At 39.1% G+C, this 22,055-nt stretch overlaps 1 protein-coding gene, 1 long non-coding RNA gene and 1 pseudogene across 2 annotated transcripts in view; 1 reads left to right on the top strand and 2 right to left on the bottom strand.

Moving 5' to 3' along the window:
• The first annotated feature begins 2,309 nt into the window (after positions 1 to 2,309).
• Positions 2,310 to 3,028, top strand: LOC104089775 (putative germin-like protein 2-3; annotated as a pseudogene).
• A 578-nt stretch (positions 3,029 to 3,606) lies between these two features.
• The window catches only part of LOC104093136 (protein LOL2-like), a 32,328-nt gene continuing 13,879 nt past the window's right edge, over positions 3,607 to 22,055 (bottom strand). Inside the window, exons 4-7 of the mRNA XM_070196266.1 lie at positions 15,500 to 15,612; positions 4,303 to 4,383; positions 4,138 to 4,209; positions 3,607 to 4,019 (exon numbers count right to left, since the gene is read on the bottom strand). Of these exons, the coding sequence (XP_070052367.1) occupies positions 3,981 to 4,019; positions 4,138 to 4,209; positions 4,303 to 4,383; positions 15,500 to 15,612 (305 nt within the window). The 3' untranslated portion in view covers positions 3,607 to 3,980. The remainder of the gene's footprint in view (positions 4,020 to 4,137; positions 4,210 to 4,302; positions 4,384 to 15,499; positions 15,613 to 22,055) is intronic.
• LOC138906741 (uncharacterized) lies at positions 4,962 to 15,492 on the bottom strand. Its single transcript, XR_011414355.1, has 2 exons — positions 13,140 to 15,492; positions 4,962 to 5,320 (listed from the first exon to the last, which is right to left on the bottom strand). It is a non-coding gene; the product is annotated as an uncharacterized lncRNA (long non-coding RNA).

Genomic DNA, 22,055 nt, shown 5'->3' with positions numbered 1-22,055 from the left:
CAGTATCGAGCAAGCCAAACAATACTCTAGAAACGCTATCACGTGCGAAACATCCTCCAAACGGCTCAAAACTAGCCAAAAGAACCCAAAAACATCAAATAATGCCTTAGGAAATAAACCCAATCAAAAAAGGTCGAATCTTTTAACCAAATACTCAAAGTCAACCAAAACATCAACTCCGGGCCCGCACCTCGGAACCCGACAAAACTCACAAAATCCAACAACCCATAATTACGAGTCCAACCATACTAATTTCACTCAAATCCGACTCTGAATTGATGTTCAAAACTCAAAAATTCACTTTAAAAAAATTTAGACAAAACCCTCAATTTATCAGTGAAATTATCAATCAAATGCCAAAATCAAGGATGGAATCACAAAATATAATCAAAACCGAGTAGAAACACTTACCCCAATTCATGTGGTGAAAATCGCCTCCAAAATCGCCCAAATCCTAGCTCCATAACTCAAAATATGATAAAATAAACTCAAAATCCCGAAATTAGATGTTTTAATGCACTTCCAGTGGTCCTTCTTCGCGAACATGATTTCAAACCACGCGATCACGATTGCAAAACTGTCCAGCACAGTTTTTACCCTTCGCGATCACAGCCATTTCCCAACGATCATGATGAATAAATTCCATTATCTTCCTAAACTCTTTCGAGACAGCCTATAGTATAACGGCTATAATTTTTTGTACAAAACTCCAAATGATAAACGGTTTGATTTTTATAGAAACTAGAAACAAAGAGCTACAACTTTCATTTTTTATCACCTCAAAATTCCTTATAGATTGCTAGATATGAGTTTCCAAAATCAGCCTGGTGACAGCAGAATTCTTCTACGCGGTAGCAGGAATGGCTTCCGCAATCGCGATTCACAAGGCTCAAACAACAACTTGCTCTTCGCGAACCCGACCCAAAGGTCCGCAATCGCGATTTGCACCCTTGTAGCTAAAAACCAGCAGCTAAAAAGGGCCTAGAAATGATCCGAAACCACCCCGAAACTCACCGAGCCTCTAGGGACCCCGTCCGAACATACCAACAAGTCCCAAAACTTAATACGGACCTACTCGAGGCTTCAAATCATACATAATATTATCAAAACCACGAATCGTCGATCAAGATCAATCTCTTAAGTTCATAAACTTCAAACTTCGACCAAAGCGTCCAATTCAAGCCTAACCAATCCGGAATGAACCCAAATTTTGAACACAAGTTCCAAATGACATAACGAACCTATTCCAACATCCGGAACAACAATCTGTACCCGATATCATCAAAGTCAACTCTCTGTCAAACTTGTAAACCTTCCAAGCATTCAAATTACCAACTTTCGCCAATTAGCGCCAAAACCTTCTAAATCCAAATGCAAATCCGAGCATACACACAAGTCCAAAATTACCATTCGGACCTAACGGAACCATCAAAACTCCGATCTGAGTCCAAATACACAAAAGTCAAACTTGGTCAACTCTTCCAACTTAAAGCTTCTTAGTTGAGAATCATTCTTCCAAATCAATCCCGAATGACCTAAAAACTAAAATCGACGATTCACACAAGTCATACTATATCATTTGAAGTTATTCATGGCCTCAAACACCCGAACGGAATACAAATGGTCAGAATGACCGATCGAGTCGTTACGTACGTTTGAGCCGGCCTTGATGAAACATAGATAAAGTTCCATCCCTGTAAAAATTAGAAATAGATATTCAATATTTTAGTGATCGTTTCGTTTTGCACACTGGTTAGGCTCCATCTGGAGTCTGACAAAAGAAGAATGTCATTTTACTATTTCCACACGTTTTATCGTTAACAATGAGCATCAATAGACTCTCTCTCCGACTCGTGTGTTAAGGTTCTGGACGGCACAAAGCAATGTAAACTTTCTCTTTCTCCATGACTACATATAAATGCAGTCCTTAGCGAAAGCTTTCATCTGCAACCAAAAAAGAAAGCTTGTTCCGATAAGCAATTCATTAATTCTCTCTAAGTAAAAGAAATTTACGTTGAAATGGCTTCAAAGTTTCTTGTATTAGGGCTCCTTGTCTTTATAACTTATTTAGTTGCTTTAGCATCTGATCATAGTCCACTCCAAGATTTTTGTGCAACTGACTCCTCAAGCTCAGGTATGGTTTCCTATATTCTTCCTTGTATTGCTTTTCTGTTAAAGAGAATATTCAAAACTTAAAAGGATTTAAATATATACTGATAGTAAAAATTTTGCACTATCAATGTATTAATTTTAACATGTTGAATCAAGTATACTAACACCCAGCTTAAAAAGGTGATTGCCTAGGTGAGAAATTTAGTGCCCAATGAATAACTTTGCACTGCTGCTTGTATAATCATGGCAGTGGTTCTCAATGGCATGGCTTGCAAGGATCCGGAGCTAGTACAAGCAGATGACTTCTATTTCAGTGGACTGCACTTAGCAGGGAACACATCAAATGACTTGGATTCCGTTCGACTCCAGTTAATGTTGCTCAAGTTCCAGGACTCAACACTCTTGGCATTTCTATGGTGCGTTTAGATTTTGCACCAAATAGAGTGAACCCTCCACACTCACCCTCGTGCTTCTGAAATATTGGTAGTCCTGGAGGGTTGTCTTGAAGTAGGATTTGTGACCTCCAGTCCCGAGAATCGCCTTATAACTAAAACACTTGAAGTAGGTGATGTTTTCGTGTTTCAAGTGGGTCTCATCCATTTCCAGAAAAATATAAGAGACACTAATGCAGTTGCAGTTGCAGCTCTTAGCAGCCAAAATCCTGGACTTATTTCTGTTGCAACTTCAGTTTTTGGTTCGAATCCTGCTATTCCTGTTGATATTCTTGACAAGGCTTTCCAAATTGATCGAAACACAACCATTCTGATGCAGTCCCGCTTCTAGACATGTTTTTCAGGAAATTAACAACATTTTATTATTCAACATATATCCTAGAAAATATGTTTTGAATTATCCACGTGGTATGATGTTGTTTTTATTAATACTTTATTAATTAGCAGCTGTTTATTGTCCTACTTTTTCAAAATTAAGCATAGATTAATTACACACTAAGTGTTCTGTAATGTTTCTTTCGTTGATAAAAGATAGAATCAAGTATGCTAGCTGTTTCTTTTACTATATATATGTCATGGGTAATCTTCTTTTGCTTTACTAGTCTGTGCTTCCACTAATATATACTCCTTTTTATAAGGCATAAGTTACAGAAAATCACTCAAGTCTAGTGAGGCCTTATGCGCAAAAGTACTATTAAAGTGTGAAGTTGCTAAAGAAATGCTCAGACAAAGAAAAAGGATGGGTTAATACATCAACAATAACTAAGCACGGACGTCAATTATGTGGACAAAGGACATGAAAAAAAGAAAAACAGAAGTGAAAGAAACGAAGTAAAAATAGCATCATTCCAAGCACTCAAGGATGTAGCCTAATGAAGCTAAATAAAAACCTTTATCAGACGGTCTGAATCAAAGTAGAGGCAAACAAAACTAGATAATTTATTCCCAACTGCATAAGCGTTGGTGGGTAGAGTTACCCAGTACCTCCGAGACAAATTTTATTTTCAAAAGCTCGCCTAAGAGCAGTAAGGTCATGATCATATAAACCAAGCTGATTCAATTTTATTAACAAGAGGACAAATGGTACATATCAACATTCTGTACTTTGAATCATCGGGCGTATTCATACCACAGAATCTAATTTCACAACAATTACCGACTCCAAAAATCACACATCCCTGAAGCCTAAATCTTCCAATCACTTTGTGATTGTTATCACAAATGGTCCGACATCAGGTACAGTTCTTCAATCTAGAAATGCTTTGATACTAGCTCTAAATATTACCATATCTATATAGCACCACCTTTGTACTCATCATTCCAATGGAAGCAAACAAAAACCTTACTCCCTTCAACTAGTGCACTTCACATACATAGGAATCTTAATCCTTCTGCTATTGCATTCCATAGATAATCCTAAGTCGTAGTCGTCACACCAACAACGACATTGCTCACCTAGCAAATGTGAAAATGATTATCAGAAATACTTACCTCAAATGAAGCACAAGAAAAAATGAATCAGACGTGAGCAGTAAAAGATGAATAAACAGAGGTCATAATCAAAGAAACACACCAACTTGCCACTTTCATCTAAAGACATAGGGTTCTGAACGACCACGGTTTGATTCTGTGAACGGGCTGTAGCCTATACCAGATAAACAATGTTTCAGAAGTGAATTCTGGCTGGCCAATCGCAAGTAGCAAAGAGACAGTAAGATGCACCATATTAAGAACTCACAGTTGAAGAAATGGGTCCTGCAGAGGATGTAGCACCACCATTTGGGGTGTGCACAGGAACATGGACTCTTCCATCTCCGGCCTGCAAGGAGATTCGTAGACAAATTAAAACTTAAGATGAATCATCACAACCAGATGTGAACACTAATCGCCTAAGCAATGATTAGGAACTGAAACCTGACCGTTTCTAACAGCCAAGCTAGCAAGGTGAATTAGACGAGTAATGCATTTGCAGAAAAATAGTCTCCTGTGACATATATAACCTCTGGACTTATGCAAAATGAAATACAAAATTAATCAGCAGACAGCATAATTTCTTCAGTCTCACAGCAACTGGTGAAACTGCCTCCAAATTATGGATCTCAGATGGCAAAACATGATTCAACTTTTACTTTCCAACATGGCTTCAACAAGGACCACATTTTGACATGAAACCACTTCCCACCTTTCTTTATGTAAGACCTCAACATCTGTCATAATATATGTCCTTCCATCATCGTCACTTGACAACCCTTGAAGTGAAGCATAAATTAAATCACGATAACTAGAGGTTTAAACCAGGAGCAGACTGGACGAACCACAGAAGAAGCGACTTAATTAGAGACAACTGCTGCTCACTCCCAGGAAACCATAACCTATTGTAAAGCTTGATAATCTGTCTTTTCGGTAACAGTCCGTTTCAATTATCTGGTGCTATCATCTCGGATAATTCTAATCTCAACTGTAAATCTTATTATTTCCCTATCAGTCCTAATGTTTCAATTTTAATGAGTAGCAACAGATAGGTGCAACTACCACAGAATAGTCGAATCTGAGCTCAAGCAAAGCTCGTTTCAACCAAAAATGCTGTAAATCTTAGACTACATCAATGCAATGATCCCCCATACCCAACACTTCAATAAAAGCAGAAGCAGTCTAAAGAAAAAAATAGATAATATCTCAAGCTAGCCGAGGACAACTACGCACAATTTCTTTAAAGACAAGAACAAGACTTCCAGGTCATCCTCTTTGTATTAGCGCTTCTGATAGCATCCTAGGAAGCTCAACTATATTCAAGGACAAGGATGAAGTTTTGGAATATCAAAAAGGGCCTTTAACAAGATGTCAAGTTAAAGAGTTGCAAAACAAGGTCATTATACTTCAAGTGCAAATAAAGAAGTTGTTAATTGGGAAGAAGATCTCAAGGATAAAGGATGTGAATTGGCTAGGTGTTACAATTGATTTATAGCCCAAATTTATGTCCAAGAAGAGGAGTATTGGATCCCAAGAGATATCCTATGAAGAAGGTCCTAATCAGTCCACTTTTGGACCATTTTGGCACCTAAAATGTATCCAAACTTGCAGCCCAATTAGTCCTACATGAAGTCATATTTTTTATAATATAAAAAGGACTTGCTTTATGTCAAAGAAGGATACAATAGTCGTGCTAGAAGTTGAGTGCAAGTTGGTGCCAAGTTGCTTGCAAATTTCCTTCAAGATTTTCAAGATTTCCAAGATTCTATCCAAGATTGGTTTTGGACTTTCAAGATCCTATCCTAAGGTACTTAGACTTTTTGTCCAAAGTAGTTAGGGCTTTCTTTCTTTCCGAGATTTCTAAGATTTCCAAGATTGGTTTTGGACTTTCAAGATCCTATCCTAAGGTAGTTCGACTTTTTGTCCAAAGTAGTTAGGACTTTCTTTCTTTGTTTTTGTGGTAGAATTTCGTAACTCCCTCTCTATATAAAGGGATGTCTTCTTTGTTTTTAGGGCAGATTATGATGAACAATATCAACAAAAAATGTGAGAATTTTCTTGCACTCTTGTGTGTGGCTACTCTTGGATTTATTCTTCAACCTTCAAGAATCAACTTAAGGTGGTAAGATTAAACCCTTTTCGAAATCTTAGATCACTTCTAGGTATTCAAGAAAGATGATAAGTTTAGGCTTATTGTTTTTCTTGTTATTCTAAAGGGTCGGGTTTCACAATCTATCTCTTGTTTTTAATTCTCTACCAAAGGCGATTAGTTTAGGATACGATCTTGAAAGTCCAAAACCAATCTTGGATAGAATCTTGGAAATCTTGGAAATCTTGAAAATCTTGAAAATCTTGAAAATCTTGAAGGAAATTTGCAAGGGAACTTGGCACCAACTTGCACTCAACTTCTAGCACGACTATTGTAACCTTCTTTGACATCAAGTAAGTCCTTTAAATATTATAAAAAACGTGACTTCATGTAGGACTAATTGGGCTGCAAGTTTGGACATATTTTAGGTGCCAAAATGGTCCAAAAGTGGACTGATTAGGACCTTCTTCAAAGGATATCTCTTGGGATCTGTTAGTTTTACAGCATGTATATAGTGTAGTATTGTCCCACATTGGTAGAAGAGTAGTATGTACTTGTATAGTATAACTATAAATAAGGACCTCTTGTATTGTATTGTTCATCCAATATCAATAACATATTTTCTCCCGTGCCTTCTCACATAGTATCAGAGCAATTGTGAGAGACTTATCGCTGTGCATAAATTCCAGCGATTCCGGGAAAGAGAAATCAGTACTTTTTTAAGGCTGTTTTCTATCTGCTTCATCTCTGTCAGTGTTATGCAAAATCCAACACTACCACGCGTCACTGTCCGGCGACCAAACCCCAGTGAAAAGCTCCGGCAGCAGCCACCTCACGCGCCTCCACGCGCCACTAGAAGCTCACGCGCGTGAGCTCACGCGCCGACGCGTACGACCACTTCCGGCCATTTTTTGAAAATCTTCCTTCAGAACAATTGGGTCGCCTGGTAATTCCGATCCTACCCCTACTGTTTTCATTTCATTCCGACAACTTTGAGTTTTTTCCGACAGCTACAGTACTATTCCGACAGCTACAGTAGATTCCGGCAGCTACAGTATTTCAGTATTCTGTTTCTGTGTTTCCGTACACTGTTTCAGTGGATTACAGTTGATTCTTTCTCTTATTTGGTAATAATTTGCAACAATATCTTTGGGATTTGATGCTTTTGGGTCTAGAAACATGAGTTCTAGAAACTCTAGTGTTATTATTACCTCGGAACCTTTAATGGGAGGTTCAAACTATTTAGCTTGGGCTTTATCTGTCGAGTTGTGGTGTAGAGGTCAAGGTGTTCAAGATCATCTAATCAAACAGTCTAGCGATGGAGATGAAAAGGCAATAGCACTTAGGGCAAAAATCGATACTCAGTTATGTAGCATCTTGTGGCAATCTATTGATTCCAAGTTGATGCCCTTGTTTCGTCCATTCCAGACATGTTATTTGGTTTGGACAAAGCATGCACCTTATACACTAATGACATATCTCGCTTCTATGATGTGATATCGCGGATGACAAACTTAAAGAAGCAGGAATTAGATATGTCTACTTACTTGGGTCAAGTACAGGCAGTCATGGAGAAATTTGAGAAGTTGATGCCAGTTTCTGCTAGTGTGGAAAAACAACAAGAGCAGCGACAGACAATGTTTATCGTTCTTACCCTCGCTGGACTTCCTAATGATCTTGATTCAGTACGCGACCAGATTTTGGCTAGTCCGACTGTCCCGACAGTTGATAAATTATTCTCTCGATTATTCCGCCTTGCTGCAGCACCAAGTCCACCAGTGATCTCTGTTAATTTACAGCATGTATATAGTGTAGTATTGTCCCACATTGGTAGAGGAGTAGTATGTCCTTGTATAGTATAGCTATAAATAAGGACCTCTTGTGTAGTATTATTCATTCATTCAATATATCAATAACATATTTTCTCCCGTGCCTTCTCACATGGTATCAGAGCAATTGTGAGAGACTTATCGCTGTGCATAAATTCCAGCGATTTCGGGAAAGAGAAATCAGTATTTTTTAAGGTTGTTTTCTATCTGCTTCATTTCTGTCAGTGTTGTGCAAAATCCAACACTACCACAAGAGTTGTCACTGTCCGGCGACCAAACCCCAGTGAACAACTCCGGCAGAAGCAGCCTCACGCGCCTCCACGCGCCACCAGAAGCTCACGCGCGTGAGCTCACGCGCCGGCGCGTACGACCACTTCCGGACATTTTTTGAAAATCTTCCTTCAGAAAGTTGGGTCGCCTGGTAATTCCGATCCTACCCCTACTGTTTTCATTTCATTCCGACAACTTTGAGTTTTTTCCGGTAGCTACAGTACTATTCCGACAGCTACAGTAGATTCCGGCAGTTACAGTATTTCAGTATTCTGTTTCTGTGTTTCCGTACACTGTTTCAGTGGATTACAGTTGATTCTTTCTCCTATTTGGTAATAATTTGCAACAATGTCTTTGGGATTTGATGCTTTTGGGTCTAGAAACATGAGTTCTGGAAACTCTAGTGCTATTATTACCTCGGAACCTTTAATGGGAGGTTCAAACTACTTAGCTTGGGCTTCATCTGTCGAGTTATGGTGTAGAGGTCAAGGTGTTCAAGATCATCTAATCAAACAGTCTAGCGATGGAGATGAAAAGGCAATAGCACTTTGGGCAAAAATCGATGCTCAGTTATGTAGCATCTTGTGGCGATCTATTGATTCCAAGTTGATGCCCTTGTTTCGTCCATTCCAGACATGTTATTTGGTTTGGGCAAAGGCACGCACCTTATACACTAATGACATATCTCGCTTCTATGATGTGATATCACGGATGACAAACTTAAAGAAGCAGGAATTGAATATGTCTACTTACTTGGGTCAAGTACAGGCAGTCATGGAGGAATTTGAGAAGTTGATGCCAGTTTCGGCTAGTGTGGAAAAACAACAAGAGCAGCGACAGAAGATGTTTCTCGTTCTTACCCTCGCTGGACTTCCTAATGATCTTGATTCAGTACGCGACCAGATTTTGGCTAGTCCGTCTGTCCCGACAGTTGATGAATTATTCTCTCGATTACTCCGCCTTGCTGCAGCACCAAGTCCACCAGTGAGCTCATCACAGATACTTGATTCCTCTGTTCTTGCATCCCAGACAATGGATGTTCGGGCATCTCAAACTATGGAGCATAGACGAGGAGGAGGTCGTTTTGGAAGATCTAGACCCAAGTGTTCTTATTGTCACAAACTTGGACACACTCGTGAAATGTGTTATTCCTTACATGGTCGTCCACCCAAAAATGCTTACATTGCTCAGACCGAGACTCCAGGTAACCAAGGATTTTCTTTATCTAAAGAAGAATATAATGAGCTCCTTCAGTATCGAGCAAGTAAGCAGACATCTCCACAAGTAGCCTCAGTTGCTCAGACTGATACTTCTGTTACTGGTAATTCTTTTGCTTGTGTTTCCCAGTCTAGCACTCTTGGCCCATGGGTCATGGACTCAGGCGCTTCTGATCACATCTCTGGTAATATATCACTTTTGTCAAATATTGTATATTCACAGTCTCTTCCCACTGTTACTTTAGCCAATGGATGTCAAACTAAGGCAAAAAGAGTTGGGCAAGCTAATCCCTTGTCTTCTATCACCCTAGATTCCATTCTTTATGTCCTTGGCTGTCCTTTTAGTCTTGCATCTGTTAGTCGTTTGACTCGTGCCCTCCATTGTGGTATATATTTTATTGACGATTCTTTTATTATGCAAGACCGCAGTACGGGACAGACAATTGGTACAGGACGTGAATCAGAAGGCCTTTACTACCTTAACTCACTCAGTCCTTCCACAACATGTCTAGTTACAGATCCTCCAAATCTAATCCACAGACGTTTAGGACATCCGAGTTTATCTAAACTTCAGAAGATGGTGCCTAGTTTATCTAGTTTGTCTACATTAGATTGTGAGTCGTGTCAACTTGGGAAACATACCCGAGCCTCCTTTTCGCGTAGTGTTGAGAGTCAAGCAGAGTCTGTCTTCTCCTTAGTTCATTCTAATATATGGGATCCTAGTAGAGTCAGTTCATCCTTGGGATTTCGTTATTTTGTTAGTTTCATTGATGATTATTCAAGATGTACTTGGCTTTTCTTAATGAAAGATCGTTCTGAGTTATTTTCTATATTCCAGAGTTTCTGTGCTGAAATCAAAAACCAATTTGGTGTTTCTATTCGCATTTTTCGCAGTGATAATGCCTTAGAATATTTATCTTCTCAATTTCAGCAGTTTATGACTTCTCAGGGAATTATTCATCAGACATCTTGTCCTTATACCCCTCAACAAAATGGGGTTGCTGAGAGAAAGAATAGGCACCTTATTGAGACTGCTCGCACACTTCTAATTGAATCTCGTGTTCCGTTGCGTTTTTGGGGCGATGCAGTTCTCACAGCTTGTTATTTGATTAATCGGATGCCTTCATCTCCCATCAAGAATCAGATTCCGCATTCAGTATTGTTTCCCCAGTCACCCTTATACTCTCTTCCACCTCGTGTTTTTGGGAGCACGTGTTTTGTTCATAACTTAGCCCCTGGGAAAGATAAGTTAGCTCCTCGTGCTCTCAAGTGTGTCTTCCTTGGTTATTCTCGTATTCACAAGGGATATCGTTGTTATTCTCCAGATCTTCGTAGGTACCTTATGTCAGCTGACGTCACATTTTTTGAGTCTAAACCTTTCTTTACTTCTGCTGACCACCATGATATATCTGAGGCCTTACCTATACCGACCTTTGAGGAGTTTACTATAGCTCCTCCTCCACCTTCGACCACAGAGGTTTCATCCATACTAACCGTTGAGGAGTCTAGTGTTGTTCCCCCTAGTTCCCAGCCACATGAACACCACTCTTGACTTATCGTCGTCGTTTGCGTCCTCCATCAGGCCCAACTGGTTCTCGTCCTGCACCTGACCCTGCTCCTGCTGCGGACCCTGCTCCTAGTACACCGATTGCACTTCGGAAAGGTATAAGGACCACACTTAACCATAATCCTCATTATGTCGGTTTGAGCTATCATCGTCTGTCATCTCCCCATTATGCTTTTATATCTTCTTTGTCCTCGGTTTCCATCCCTAAGTCTACAGGTGAAGCGTTGTCTCGTCCAGGATGGCGACAGGCTATAAGTGACGAGATGTCTGCTTTACATACAAGTAGTACTTAGGAGCTTGTTCCTCTTCTCTCAGGTAAATCTACTGTTGGTTGTCGTTGGGTTTATGCAGTCAAAATTGGTCCCAATGGACAGATTGATTGACTTAAGGCCCGTCTTGTTGCCAAAGGATATACTCAGATATTTGGGCTCGATTACAGTGATATATTCTCTCCCGTGGCTAAAGTGGCTTCAGTCCGCCTTTTTCTATCCATAGTTGCGGTTCGTCATTGGCCCCTCTATCAGCTGGACATTAAAAATGTCTTTCTTCACGGTGATCTTGAGGATGAGGTTTATATGGAGCAACCACCTGGTTTTGTTGCTCAGGGGGAGTCTCGTGGCCTTGCATGTCGCTTGCGTCGGTCACTTTATGGTCTAAGGCAGTCTCCCCGAGCCTGGTTTGGTAAGTTCAGCACGGTTATCCAGGAGTTTGGCATGACTCGTAATGAAGCTGATCACTCTGTGTTTTATCGGCACTCTGCTTCAAGTCTCTGTATTTATCTGGTAGTCTATGTTGATGATATTGTTATTACTGGCAATGATCAGGATGGTATTACAAATCTGAAGCAGCATCTCTTTCAGCACTTCCAAACTAATGATCTAGGCAGATTGAAGTACTTTTTAGGTATTACGGTTGCCCAGTCTAGCTCAGGTATTGTTATTTCTCAAAGAAAATATGCTTTAGACATTCTTGAGGAGACGGGGATGATAGGTTGCAGACCTGTTGACACTCCGATGGATCCGAATTCTAAACTTATGCCAGGACAGGGGGAGCCGCTTAGCGATCCTGCAAGCTATAGGCGGCTGGTTGGAAAATTAAATTATCTCACAGTGACTAGACCCGACATTTCTTATCCTGTGAGTGTTGTAAGTCAGTTTATGAATTCTCCCTGTGATAGTCATTGGGATGCAGTTGTCCGCATTATTCGATATATAAAATCGGCTCCAGGCAAAGGGTTACTCTTTGAGGATCGAGGTCATGAGCAGATCATTGGATACTCAGATGCTGATTGGGCAGGATCACCTTCTGATAGACGTTCTACGTCTGGATATTGTGTTTTAGTAGGAGGAAATTTGGTGTCCTGGAAGAGCAAGAAACAGAATGTAGTTGCTCGGTCTAGTGCAGAAGCAGAATATCGAGCAATGGCTATGGCAACATGTGAGCTAGTCTGGACCAAACAATTGCTCAAGGAGTTGAAATTTGGTGAAATCAGTCGGATGGAACTTGTGTGCGATAATCAAGCTGCCCTTCATATTGCATCAAATCCGGTGTTCCATGAGAGAACTAAACACATTGAGATTGATTGTCACTTCGTCAGAGAAAAGATACTTTCAGGAGAGATTGCTACAAAGTTTGTGAGGTCGAATGATCAACTTGCAGATATTTTCACCAAGTCTCTCACTGGTCCTCGTATTGGTTATATATGTAACAAGCTCGGTACATATGATTTGTATGCACCGGCTTGAGGGGGAGTGTTAGTTTTACAGCATGTATATAGTGTAGTATTGTCCCACATTGGTAGAGGAGTAGTATGCCCTTGTATAGTATAGCTATAAATAAGGACCTCTTGTATTGTATTGTTCATCCAATATCAATAACATATTTTCTCACATGATCCAATACTCCTCTTCTTGGACATAAATTTGGGCCATAAAACAATTGTAACGCCTAGCCAATTCACATCCTTTATCCTTAAACTCTTCCTCCCAATTAACAACTTCTTTATTTGCACTTGAAGTATAATGACCTTGTTTTGCAACTCTTTAGCTTGACATCTTGTTAAAGGCCCTCTTTGAGATTCCAAAACTCCATCCTTGTCCTTGAATATAGTTGAACTTCCTAGGATGCTATCACCTTCTCTCAAGTGACAAAAGAAAATGGCTAGTAAGCACCTTTTGTTTATGAATAGACTTTGGGATGAAGTGGTGGATGCAGTGGACTAGGAGATGCTATAGTAGAATAAGATAAACTGTTGTATGATTTTAAGGATTTCATTTTAGATGCATTAGCTTTTCAGATTTTGTTATAGATTTCAAACTATTTTACATTTATTACAAATTTCCTATTTATATTCTAAATTATACTTGGATCTTTTTTATTATAATTTATACCTTATCAATCCGCTCTTTTTTCTCTTCAAGTAGGATTCATGATAAAGAAATCTCTCAATTTTATTACAATGTTAAAGTTTTGTAAGACCCTAGTACAAATGGGAATTTGATCCATTATAAACTGATAGTTCATACAGGCACATTGTTTATTGAAGGATCAACCACCACAAGATACTACGTGAATAATGATGGGTGACGATACTTCCTGATATTTTTGAGTTGCACCAAAAATCCTACTTGCCAAAGTCGAATGTTCTCCCTCTGGCGGAAGATTTTATATTGGAATATCTCTACGGAAAAGGGTCATATTTGCCCCTTTACTATCAAAAGTAATCTATATCTACCCTCCGTTTCAATTTCCTAGTATAACTACCCCTATCGCCATACTTTTGACTCATATTTGCCCTCCCCCTGTTAAATGGCTTGGTCCTCATCTTAAAAAAGATAGGTGGTTGGCCCTGATTGGATGAAAAAGACCCGCCTGTTTCTAATTAAGACCCACCTGACCAATACTAATAGCCCACCAATTCCAAAAAAAAAAAAAAGGAAAATTGAACTCATTCTACCCCATCTCCTTCCTCAATGCCTTTTCAGCACAAGTGAAGAAGCTCAATGCCTTTACAGCACTGCAAGAGAAAAATTTCAGGAAATGGCTGCTTTGGCATTGTTCAACTGGGGCAATGTTCATATGTCCAGGGCACGGAAAAGGATCTGTTTGAAAGAAGAGGGTTCAGGAGACACTACAGAAAAGGGCATATTTTAAATGACCCATCAAATAAACTATAGCCATGGCAAGCAAGAGACACCACTGAAACAACCTTCTGGTCTCCAAACTTTACTTTTGACTGATGCATAGAGTCCACAGCTATTAATGCACCATGTTGAACCCATATGCATAAAACTGCTAATGATGGGTTACATGAAGTAATTTTCTTTACAGAGGTCAAATTCACCAATATCTTGGCTTAATTTGTATAAATTTAAACAGTTAAAGTTTCAAGCATCAAATGCACAAACCACTTAGCTCCCAATATAATTATTATTTCAATTACAATGGTGGGAAATATCCAAAACATGGTTGCAGACTAGTCATCTCAAGAAAATGAAATTTCAAATAAAAAAATAGAAAATGGAAAGTTGAACCAGGCGCCACAAACTTTGCAGCCACCATCAACTTTGCTAATCTTATAGGAGAACACATTTGTGATTTGAGTTACAATCTACATTACTGTCAAATACATAGTTGTTATTGCTTATGATAGGGCTCGAAAGGAATATTCAAAAGCAGGAGAGAGATATTATAGGTTCAATTTTCTTTTTTTCCTTTTTTGGAATGGGTGGGTTATTAGTACGGGTCGAGTGGGATTTAATTAGAAATGGCGCGGGTTTTTTATCCAATCAGGGCCAGCCACCAGTTTTTTGTTTAAAATGGGACCAAGTCATTTAACGGGTGGGAAGCAAATATGATCCAAAAGTATGACGGTAGGGGTAGTTATACTAAGAAACTAAAACGGATGGTAGATGTAGCTTATTTTCGATAGTAGAGGGGCAAATATGGCCTTTTTTGATATCCCTATCAAAAAGATTTTACATTGGAATAAGATTAACTACTGTACATTTGAGATTTTCTTATAGATTTCTGAGTAGTTTTACATTTATTTTCATATTTATTTTTTAGATAGATTATGCTTAGCTTTTCTAGATTAGATTTTATCCCTTATTATTATCACTTATTCTAATTTTATTTTATTCTTGTCTTGCGGCTAGAGTTAAAAGTTTAAATTGTCTAAAAGCTCTAAATTGTTCCCAGTTTTTTCATACTAGGTAAATATGACCTATATTACTTTTTTGGAGACACTCCAAAAAACACATGATTTATTGATTTGGATATAAATTGTATCCTACTCTCCTTTTACTTCCTTGTTTCTCCCTCTTTCCATCTCACTTCTATATTCATCTCCTCTCTTAACTTCTCTCTACACTCTCGATTTATATCTGTTCTCTTTCTTATTCTTATCTCTTTTTTCCCAGACACAATAAAACATAAATACAGAAACATTAAGTCATCCACCAAAGAATTAAAAAAGGGACTAGCATTCTCACATTAACGTGTGTGATATAGTGGCATATGGCACATTTAACTGATGGAGCTCCGCATGGATACATCAGCATAGTACGACAGTTTCCACAGTTGACATGAGCAAACTGGTTAGGACCTGAAGATCAAGAGAAAATTAAAATTTGCACGGGAAGTACATCAAAGCATAACAAAGACAAATGAGAAAACGAAGATAAGGAGACGAAAACCTCGAGCTGACACCATTCAACAAATTCAGCTTGGCTAGATCCTATTATCCTAGTAAATGATAGAATTTGCAAACTTTATGTGCTAGTCACCTATCAATTCAACAGAGATCACCATTTATTCATCTAAACAATTCTTCACACATACATCAAAAAAGTAAAGGTTCTTCACACCTTTACAAAGACTAATACTACTGAAGATAGAAATAATTTTTAATATTGTTTTCTTGTTATTGTTGTTATTATAGCAACAACCTCCTATACATCCAAACATAAGGAAAAAGGGCTTCTCTCGCTGCTTTCATTTATGCATATTTAATTCATTGTATTCAACATTCATGTATATATCAGGTAAGCTAGTAACAAACATATAACACCAACATTTTTCTATTAGTTACTATATGTTAGTATTATTTAACATATATTTCTTTTGCAATACATAAATAAAAATGTGCCTATGCAGCATGTAAGAATATCTACATATATACTTTATGTTAATTGAAGGGGAACCTAAGTACAACGCTAAGAGTTAATGACGTGTGACTAAGTGACGGCAAGCCGGGGAAACAGCATTTTTGCAGAAATGTGAGGTAAGTAAGATAATAGACCCGATGTAGTGTGAACATTCCTCGAACTCTGCGAACAACAGGGGCTTAGTGCACTAAGCTATCCCTTTTGTATATTTATGTGAATTCAAAGAATAAGTATATAGGGTTTAACATTGGGACATTTATTCATTAATTTCACGCATAAGATCACATGTTCAAAAACATAACATATTTATAGTATACATTTCCTAAACATATAGTAGTATATTGTCTAGATTACTTGTACCTTATTATGTATATTAGGACTTGTTTTGTTTTGTTCTTTTAGTAGATGTTTTATACTAATAGAACTGATATCCTATAATTGTTTTCAGGGAGACATGTACGTCTTATAGGTCTTCATTTCCTATTATTTTTTGGTTTTTATGTGTAAAAAGAAAATAAGCAAATATCCACAAAAACGCAATAAGACAAGGAAAGGAACTGGTGAAAGAGAAGAGTTTGGTGTTAGAAACTTCGGCAAACATAGCATCAGCTTGCTGGGAAGTGCTTATGATGATTTAGTAGAGACATAAACAGCCTATAAACCTGTATATCAGCTAATTAGGGAGAGGATGGAGGACAATGAACTTCAAGAAAAATAACCCCCATATGAAGTGTAAGGAAGTATATCAGAAAATACTAGGGAATTCCATATTCCATTTGCTTCCCTTGTATGCTTTTATCTCTATTAGCAGACTCTGAGATATCAGAATGCCTACTTCTCTACGGGAAGTGGGACGCTCATCAAATTCTGGAAAGATAATTGGCAAGGGAACTGTCTTCTAAAAGATGACTTTCCAAACCTCTATCACATCTCTTGTGATCCTGACTCATCCATTGACTCATCCATTGCTCAATACAGGGAAAATAACAGTTGGAACATTCTTCTTAGAAGGTATATACAAGACTGGGAGTATGAGGAGCTGCTAAATCTACTGTCAAGGGTAGAGAATAATGGAATCAATGTTCATGCAGTAGACAAGCTAAAGTGGGGCAAGTCCAACGAAGGTCTCTATTCTGTCAAGGCTGGATATACATCTTTGACAGCACAAAATGAAATGGTAGAAAGCTGGCCATGGAAGCTTATTTGGAGAACAAGAGCTCCTTTAAAAGTCACCTGCTTTTGTTGGACTGCACTACAAGATGCATGCCTCACTGAGGATAATCTAAGGAAAAGAAGCATCCAAATTGCAAATAGATGCTACATGTGTCAGAACAATGAAGAAACCAACAACCATTTGTTTCTACACTGTCCAGTAGCTGCAGATGTATGGAACATGTTTCTCTCACTTTTTTTACTCAACTGGGTCATGCCTCAGAGCACCAAGGAAGCCTTTAGAAACTGGAACACATGGAAAGTTGATAAAACCATCAAGCAAATCTGGAGAATGATCCCTGCTAGTATTTTTTGGTGTTTATGGACAGAAAGAAATAGGAAATGCTTTGATGGTGTATCAACTCCAATTCACTCTATTAAGGCTAGGTGCTTAATGTTTCTTTTTAGTTGGCACAAATTGTCCCCTGTTGACACCCCTGATAGCTTTCTGAACTTTGTCAGCACCTTGGTCTTAAATTAACATTTCTTGTATTAGAGCTGACTTAGTTCTTTTTGATGTATTATCTTTTGTACTACTGCATCTTCTTGATGCCATCAATAAACAAATTAATTCATCAAAAAAAATATAAACTTAAGTTATGTAGTGCACCATTTAACTATTATCAATAAACTACTACTTAACATATTAAATAATGTTAAATCATGTAGTATACCAAGTTAACTAGTTGTCGATAAACTAATATACTTAGGGTCGTCTGGTTCACATACTAGTTATGCGGGATTTATACGGCATGCATTGTTTATGCAGTAAATAATAACAGAAGGATTGTTATGGGGTGAATAATGTGAGAAGGCACGGGAGAAAATATGTTATTGATATTGGATGATAAATACAATACAAGAGGCCCCTATTTATAGCTATACACTACAAGGAGATATTACTCCTCTTCCAATGTGGGACAAGACTACACTATACATATTTATAAACTAACACTCCCCCTCAAGCCGGTGCATACACATCATATGTACCGAGCTTGTTACACATGTAACTAATACGAGAACCAGTAAGAAACTTAGTGAAAATATCTGCTAGTTGATCATTCGACTTTACAAACTTTGTAACAATATCTCCTGAAAGTATTTTTCTCTGACAAAGTGACAGTCGATCTCAATGTGTTTAGTCCTCTCATGGAACACCGGATTTGACGCAATATGAAGAGCAGCTTGGTTATCACACACTAGTTCCATCTTGCTGATTTCTCCGAACTTTAACTCCTTGAGCAAATGCTTGACCCAAACTAACTCACACGTCGCCATAGCCATGGCCCGATATTCGGCTTCGGCGCTAGATCGAGCAACTACATTCTGTTTCTTGCTCTTCCACGAGACCAAATTACCTCCTACTAGAACACAATATCCAGACGTAGAACGTCTATCAAAAGGTGATCCTGCCCAATCAGCATCTGTGTACCCAACAATCTGCTCGTGGCCTCGATCCTCGAATAGTAATCCTTTGCCTGGAGCTGACTTTATATACCGAAGAATGCAAACAACTGCATCCCAGTGACTATCACATGGAGAATCCATAAACTGACTTACAACACTCACCGGAAAAGAAATGTCAGGTCTAGTCACTGTGAGGTAATTCAATTTGCCAACCAACCTCCTATATCTCGTAGGGTCTCTAAGAGGCTCCCCATGTCCAGGCAGAAGCTTAGCATTCGGATCCATAGAAGAGTCAATAGGTCTGCAACTCATCATTCCAGTCTCCTCAAGAATGTCTAAGGCATACTTCCGCTGTGAAATAACAATACCTGAGCTAGACTGAGCGACCTCAATACCTAGAAAATACTTCAATCTGCCCAGATCCTTAGTCTGGAAGTGCTGAAAGAGATGTTCCTTCAGATTAGTAATATCATCCTGATCATTACCAGTAATAACAATATCATCAACATAAACCACTAGATAAATACACAGATTAGGAGCAGAATGCCGATAAAACACAGAGTGATCAGCCTCACTACGAGTCATGCCGAACTCCTGAATAATTGTGCTAAACTTACCAAACCAAGCTCGAGAGGACTGTTTCAAACCATATAGTGACTTGCGCAATCTGCACACACAACCATTAAACTCCCCCTGAGCAACAAAACCAGGTGGTTGCTCCATATAAACTTCTTCCTCAAGATCACCGTAGAGAAAAGCATTCTTAATGTCTAACTGATAAAGAGGCCAATGACGTACAGCAGCCATGGACAAAAAGAGACGAATAGATGCTACTTTAGCCACGGGAGAGAAAGTATCACTATAATCAAGCCCAAAAATCTGAGTATATCCTTTTGCAACAAGACGAGCCTTAAGCCGATCAATCTGGCCATCCGGGCCGACTTTGACTGCATAAACCCAACGACAACCAACAGTAGACTTACCTGCAGGAAGAGGAACAAGCTCCCAAGTGTCACTCGCATGTAAAGCAGACATCTCGTCAATCATAGCATGTCGCCATCCTGGATGAGATAGTGCCTCACCTGTAGACTTAGGGATAGAAACAGTGGACAAAGAAGATATAAAAGCATAATGTGGTGACGACAGACGATGATAACTTAAACCGACATAGTGGGGATTAGGATTAAGTGTGGATCGTACACCTTTGCGGAGTGCAATTGGTTGACTAAGAGGAGACAAGTCTGCAGTAGGTGCAGAATCTGATGCGGGGCGTGAATCACCTGGGCCTGATGCTGGATGTGGACGACGATGATAAGTCAAGAATGGTGGAGCTAAGAAGGTTGAACTGGATTATGTGGAGGAACTGGAGCTATAGGTGGTGGAGCTACAACCGGAGCTGTAGGTGGTGGAACTGGAGCTATAGGTGGTAGAGCTACAACTGGAGCTATAGGTGGTGGAGCTACAACTGGAAGCTGTAGGTGGTGGAGCTGGAGTGACTGAATCTCCAAAAGATGAAACTGGTAGTACCTCAGAAATATCTAAGTGATGACCTGAACCTGTGAAGTATGATTGGGTTTCAAAGAAGGTAACATCAGCGGACATAAGGTACCGCTGGAGGTCAGGAGAGTAGCATCGATACCCCTTTTGTGTTCTCGAGAAACCCAGAAATACGCACTTAAGAGCACGAGGAGCTAACTTATCTGTTCCTGGAGTAAGGTTATGGACAAAACAAATGCTTCCAAAGATACGGGGTGGAAGAGAGAACAAAGGTAAATGGGGAAACATGACAGAGAATGGAACTTGGTTCTGGATAGCTGAAGATGGCATACGATTAATAAGATAGCAAGATGTAAGAACGGCATCCCCCAAAAACGCAACGGAGCATGAGATTGTATGAGTAGGGTACGAGCAGTTTCAATAAGATGTCTATTCTTTCTTTCAGCTACCCTATTTTGTTGAGATGTGTACGGACAAGATGTTTGATGAATAATCCCATGAGATTTCATAAACTGCTGAAATGGGGAAGACAAATACTCTCTGGCATTATCACTACGAAATGTGCGAATAGAAACCCCAAATTGATTTTGAATTTCAGCGTGGAAGGTCTGGAAAATAGAAAACAGCTCATATCGATTTTTTATCAAAAATATCCAAGTGCACCTGGAATAATCATCAATGAAACTGACAAAGTAGCAGAATCCTAAGGTAGAACTGACCCGACTAGGACCCCAAATATCTGAATGGACTAAAGTAAAAGGTGACTCTGCTCGATTATCAAGACGTCGAGGGAAATGGGAGCGGGTATGCTTACCGAGCTGACATGACTCACACTCTAGAGCTGACAAGTGAGATAAACCAGATATTATTTTCTGAAGTTTTGACAAACTGGGATGTCCCAACCGTTTATGTAATAAATCTGGTGAATCAGTAACAGGACAAGTTGTAGAAGGAAGACAAGATGTGAGTCCATGTGATTTAGCAAGGATAAGGTAATAAAGTCCGTTTGATTCACGCCCGGTACCAATGATCCGCCCCGTACTGCGTTCCTGTATAAAAACATGGTCATCAAGAAATAAAACAGCGCATTTAAGTGATTTGGCTAAGCGACTAACAGCTATGAGATTAAAAGGACTATTGGGAACATAAAGGACTGAATCTAAAGGTAAGGAAGGAAGTGGGCTTGCTTGACCTATTGCAGTTGCCATGGTTTGAGACCCATTGGCCATTGTGACTTTTGGAAGAGATTGAGAATACGAAATAGTAGTGAAAAGAGATTTGTTACCAGAAATATGATCTGATGCACCTGAATCAATGACCCAAAACTCAGAGGATGAAGATTGGGAGAAACAAGTCACGCTATTACCTGTTTGAACAACAGAAGCTATCTCAGAAGATGTCTGCTTACATGCTTTATACTGAAGGAACTCAATATACTCTGCTAAAGAAACCATCCGACTATTCAAAGCATCGGTTCCCATGTCGCTACAATTTGTAGTAGTAGGGTTAACTTGAAATAGTGGAAATAAGTAACTCCTGTGAGAAAACTGAAGAAATAGCTTGAAAAACATTGTTTACAGCAGGAAAACAGAATACTGTTCTATGCCGGAGCACTGTTCACGCCGGAAACACTGTAGCTCGCCGGAAAATTCCAAAGTTGTCGGAATTTGTTGTAACCAGGATGGATAGACTCGGAATTCCTTTGCGAGCAAGCTGTCCTGAAGAAATATTTTCAAAAAATGGCCAGAAAGGTCACTGTTCACGC

This window comes from Nicotiana tomentosiformis, chromosome 2, assembly GCF_000390325.3.
Source record: "Nicotiana tomentosiformis chromosome 2, ASM39032v3, whole genome shotgun sequence".
Taxonomy (NCBI): domain Eukaryota; kingdom Viridiplantae; phylum Streptophyta; class Magnoliopsida; order Solanales; family Solanaceae; genus Nicotiana; species Nicotiana tomentosiformis.
This window is presented reverse-complemented; position numbering and strand designations above follow the sequence as displayed.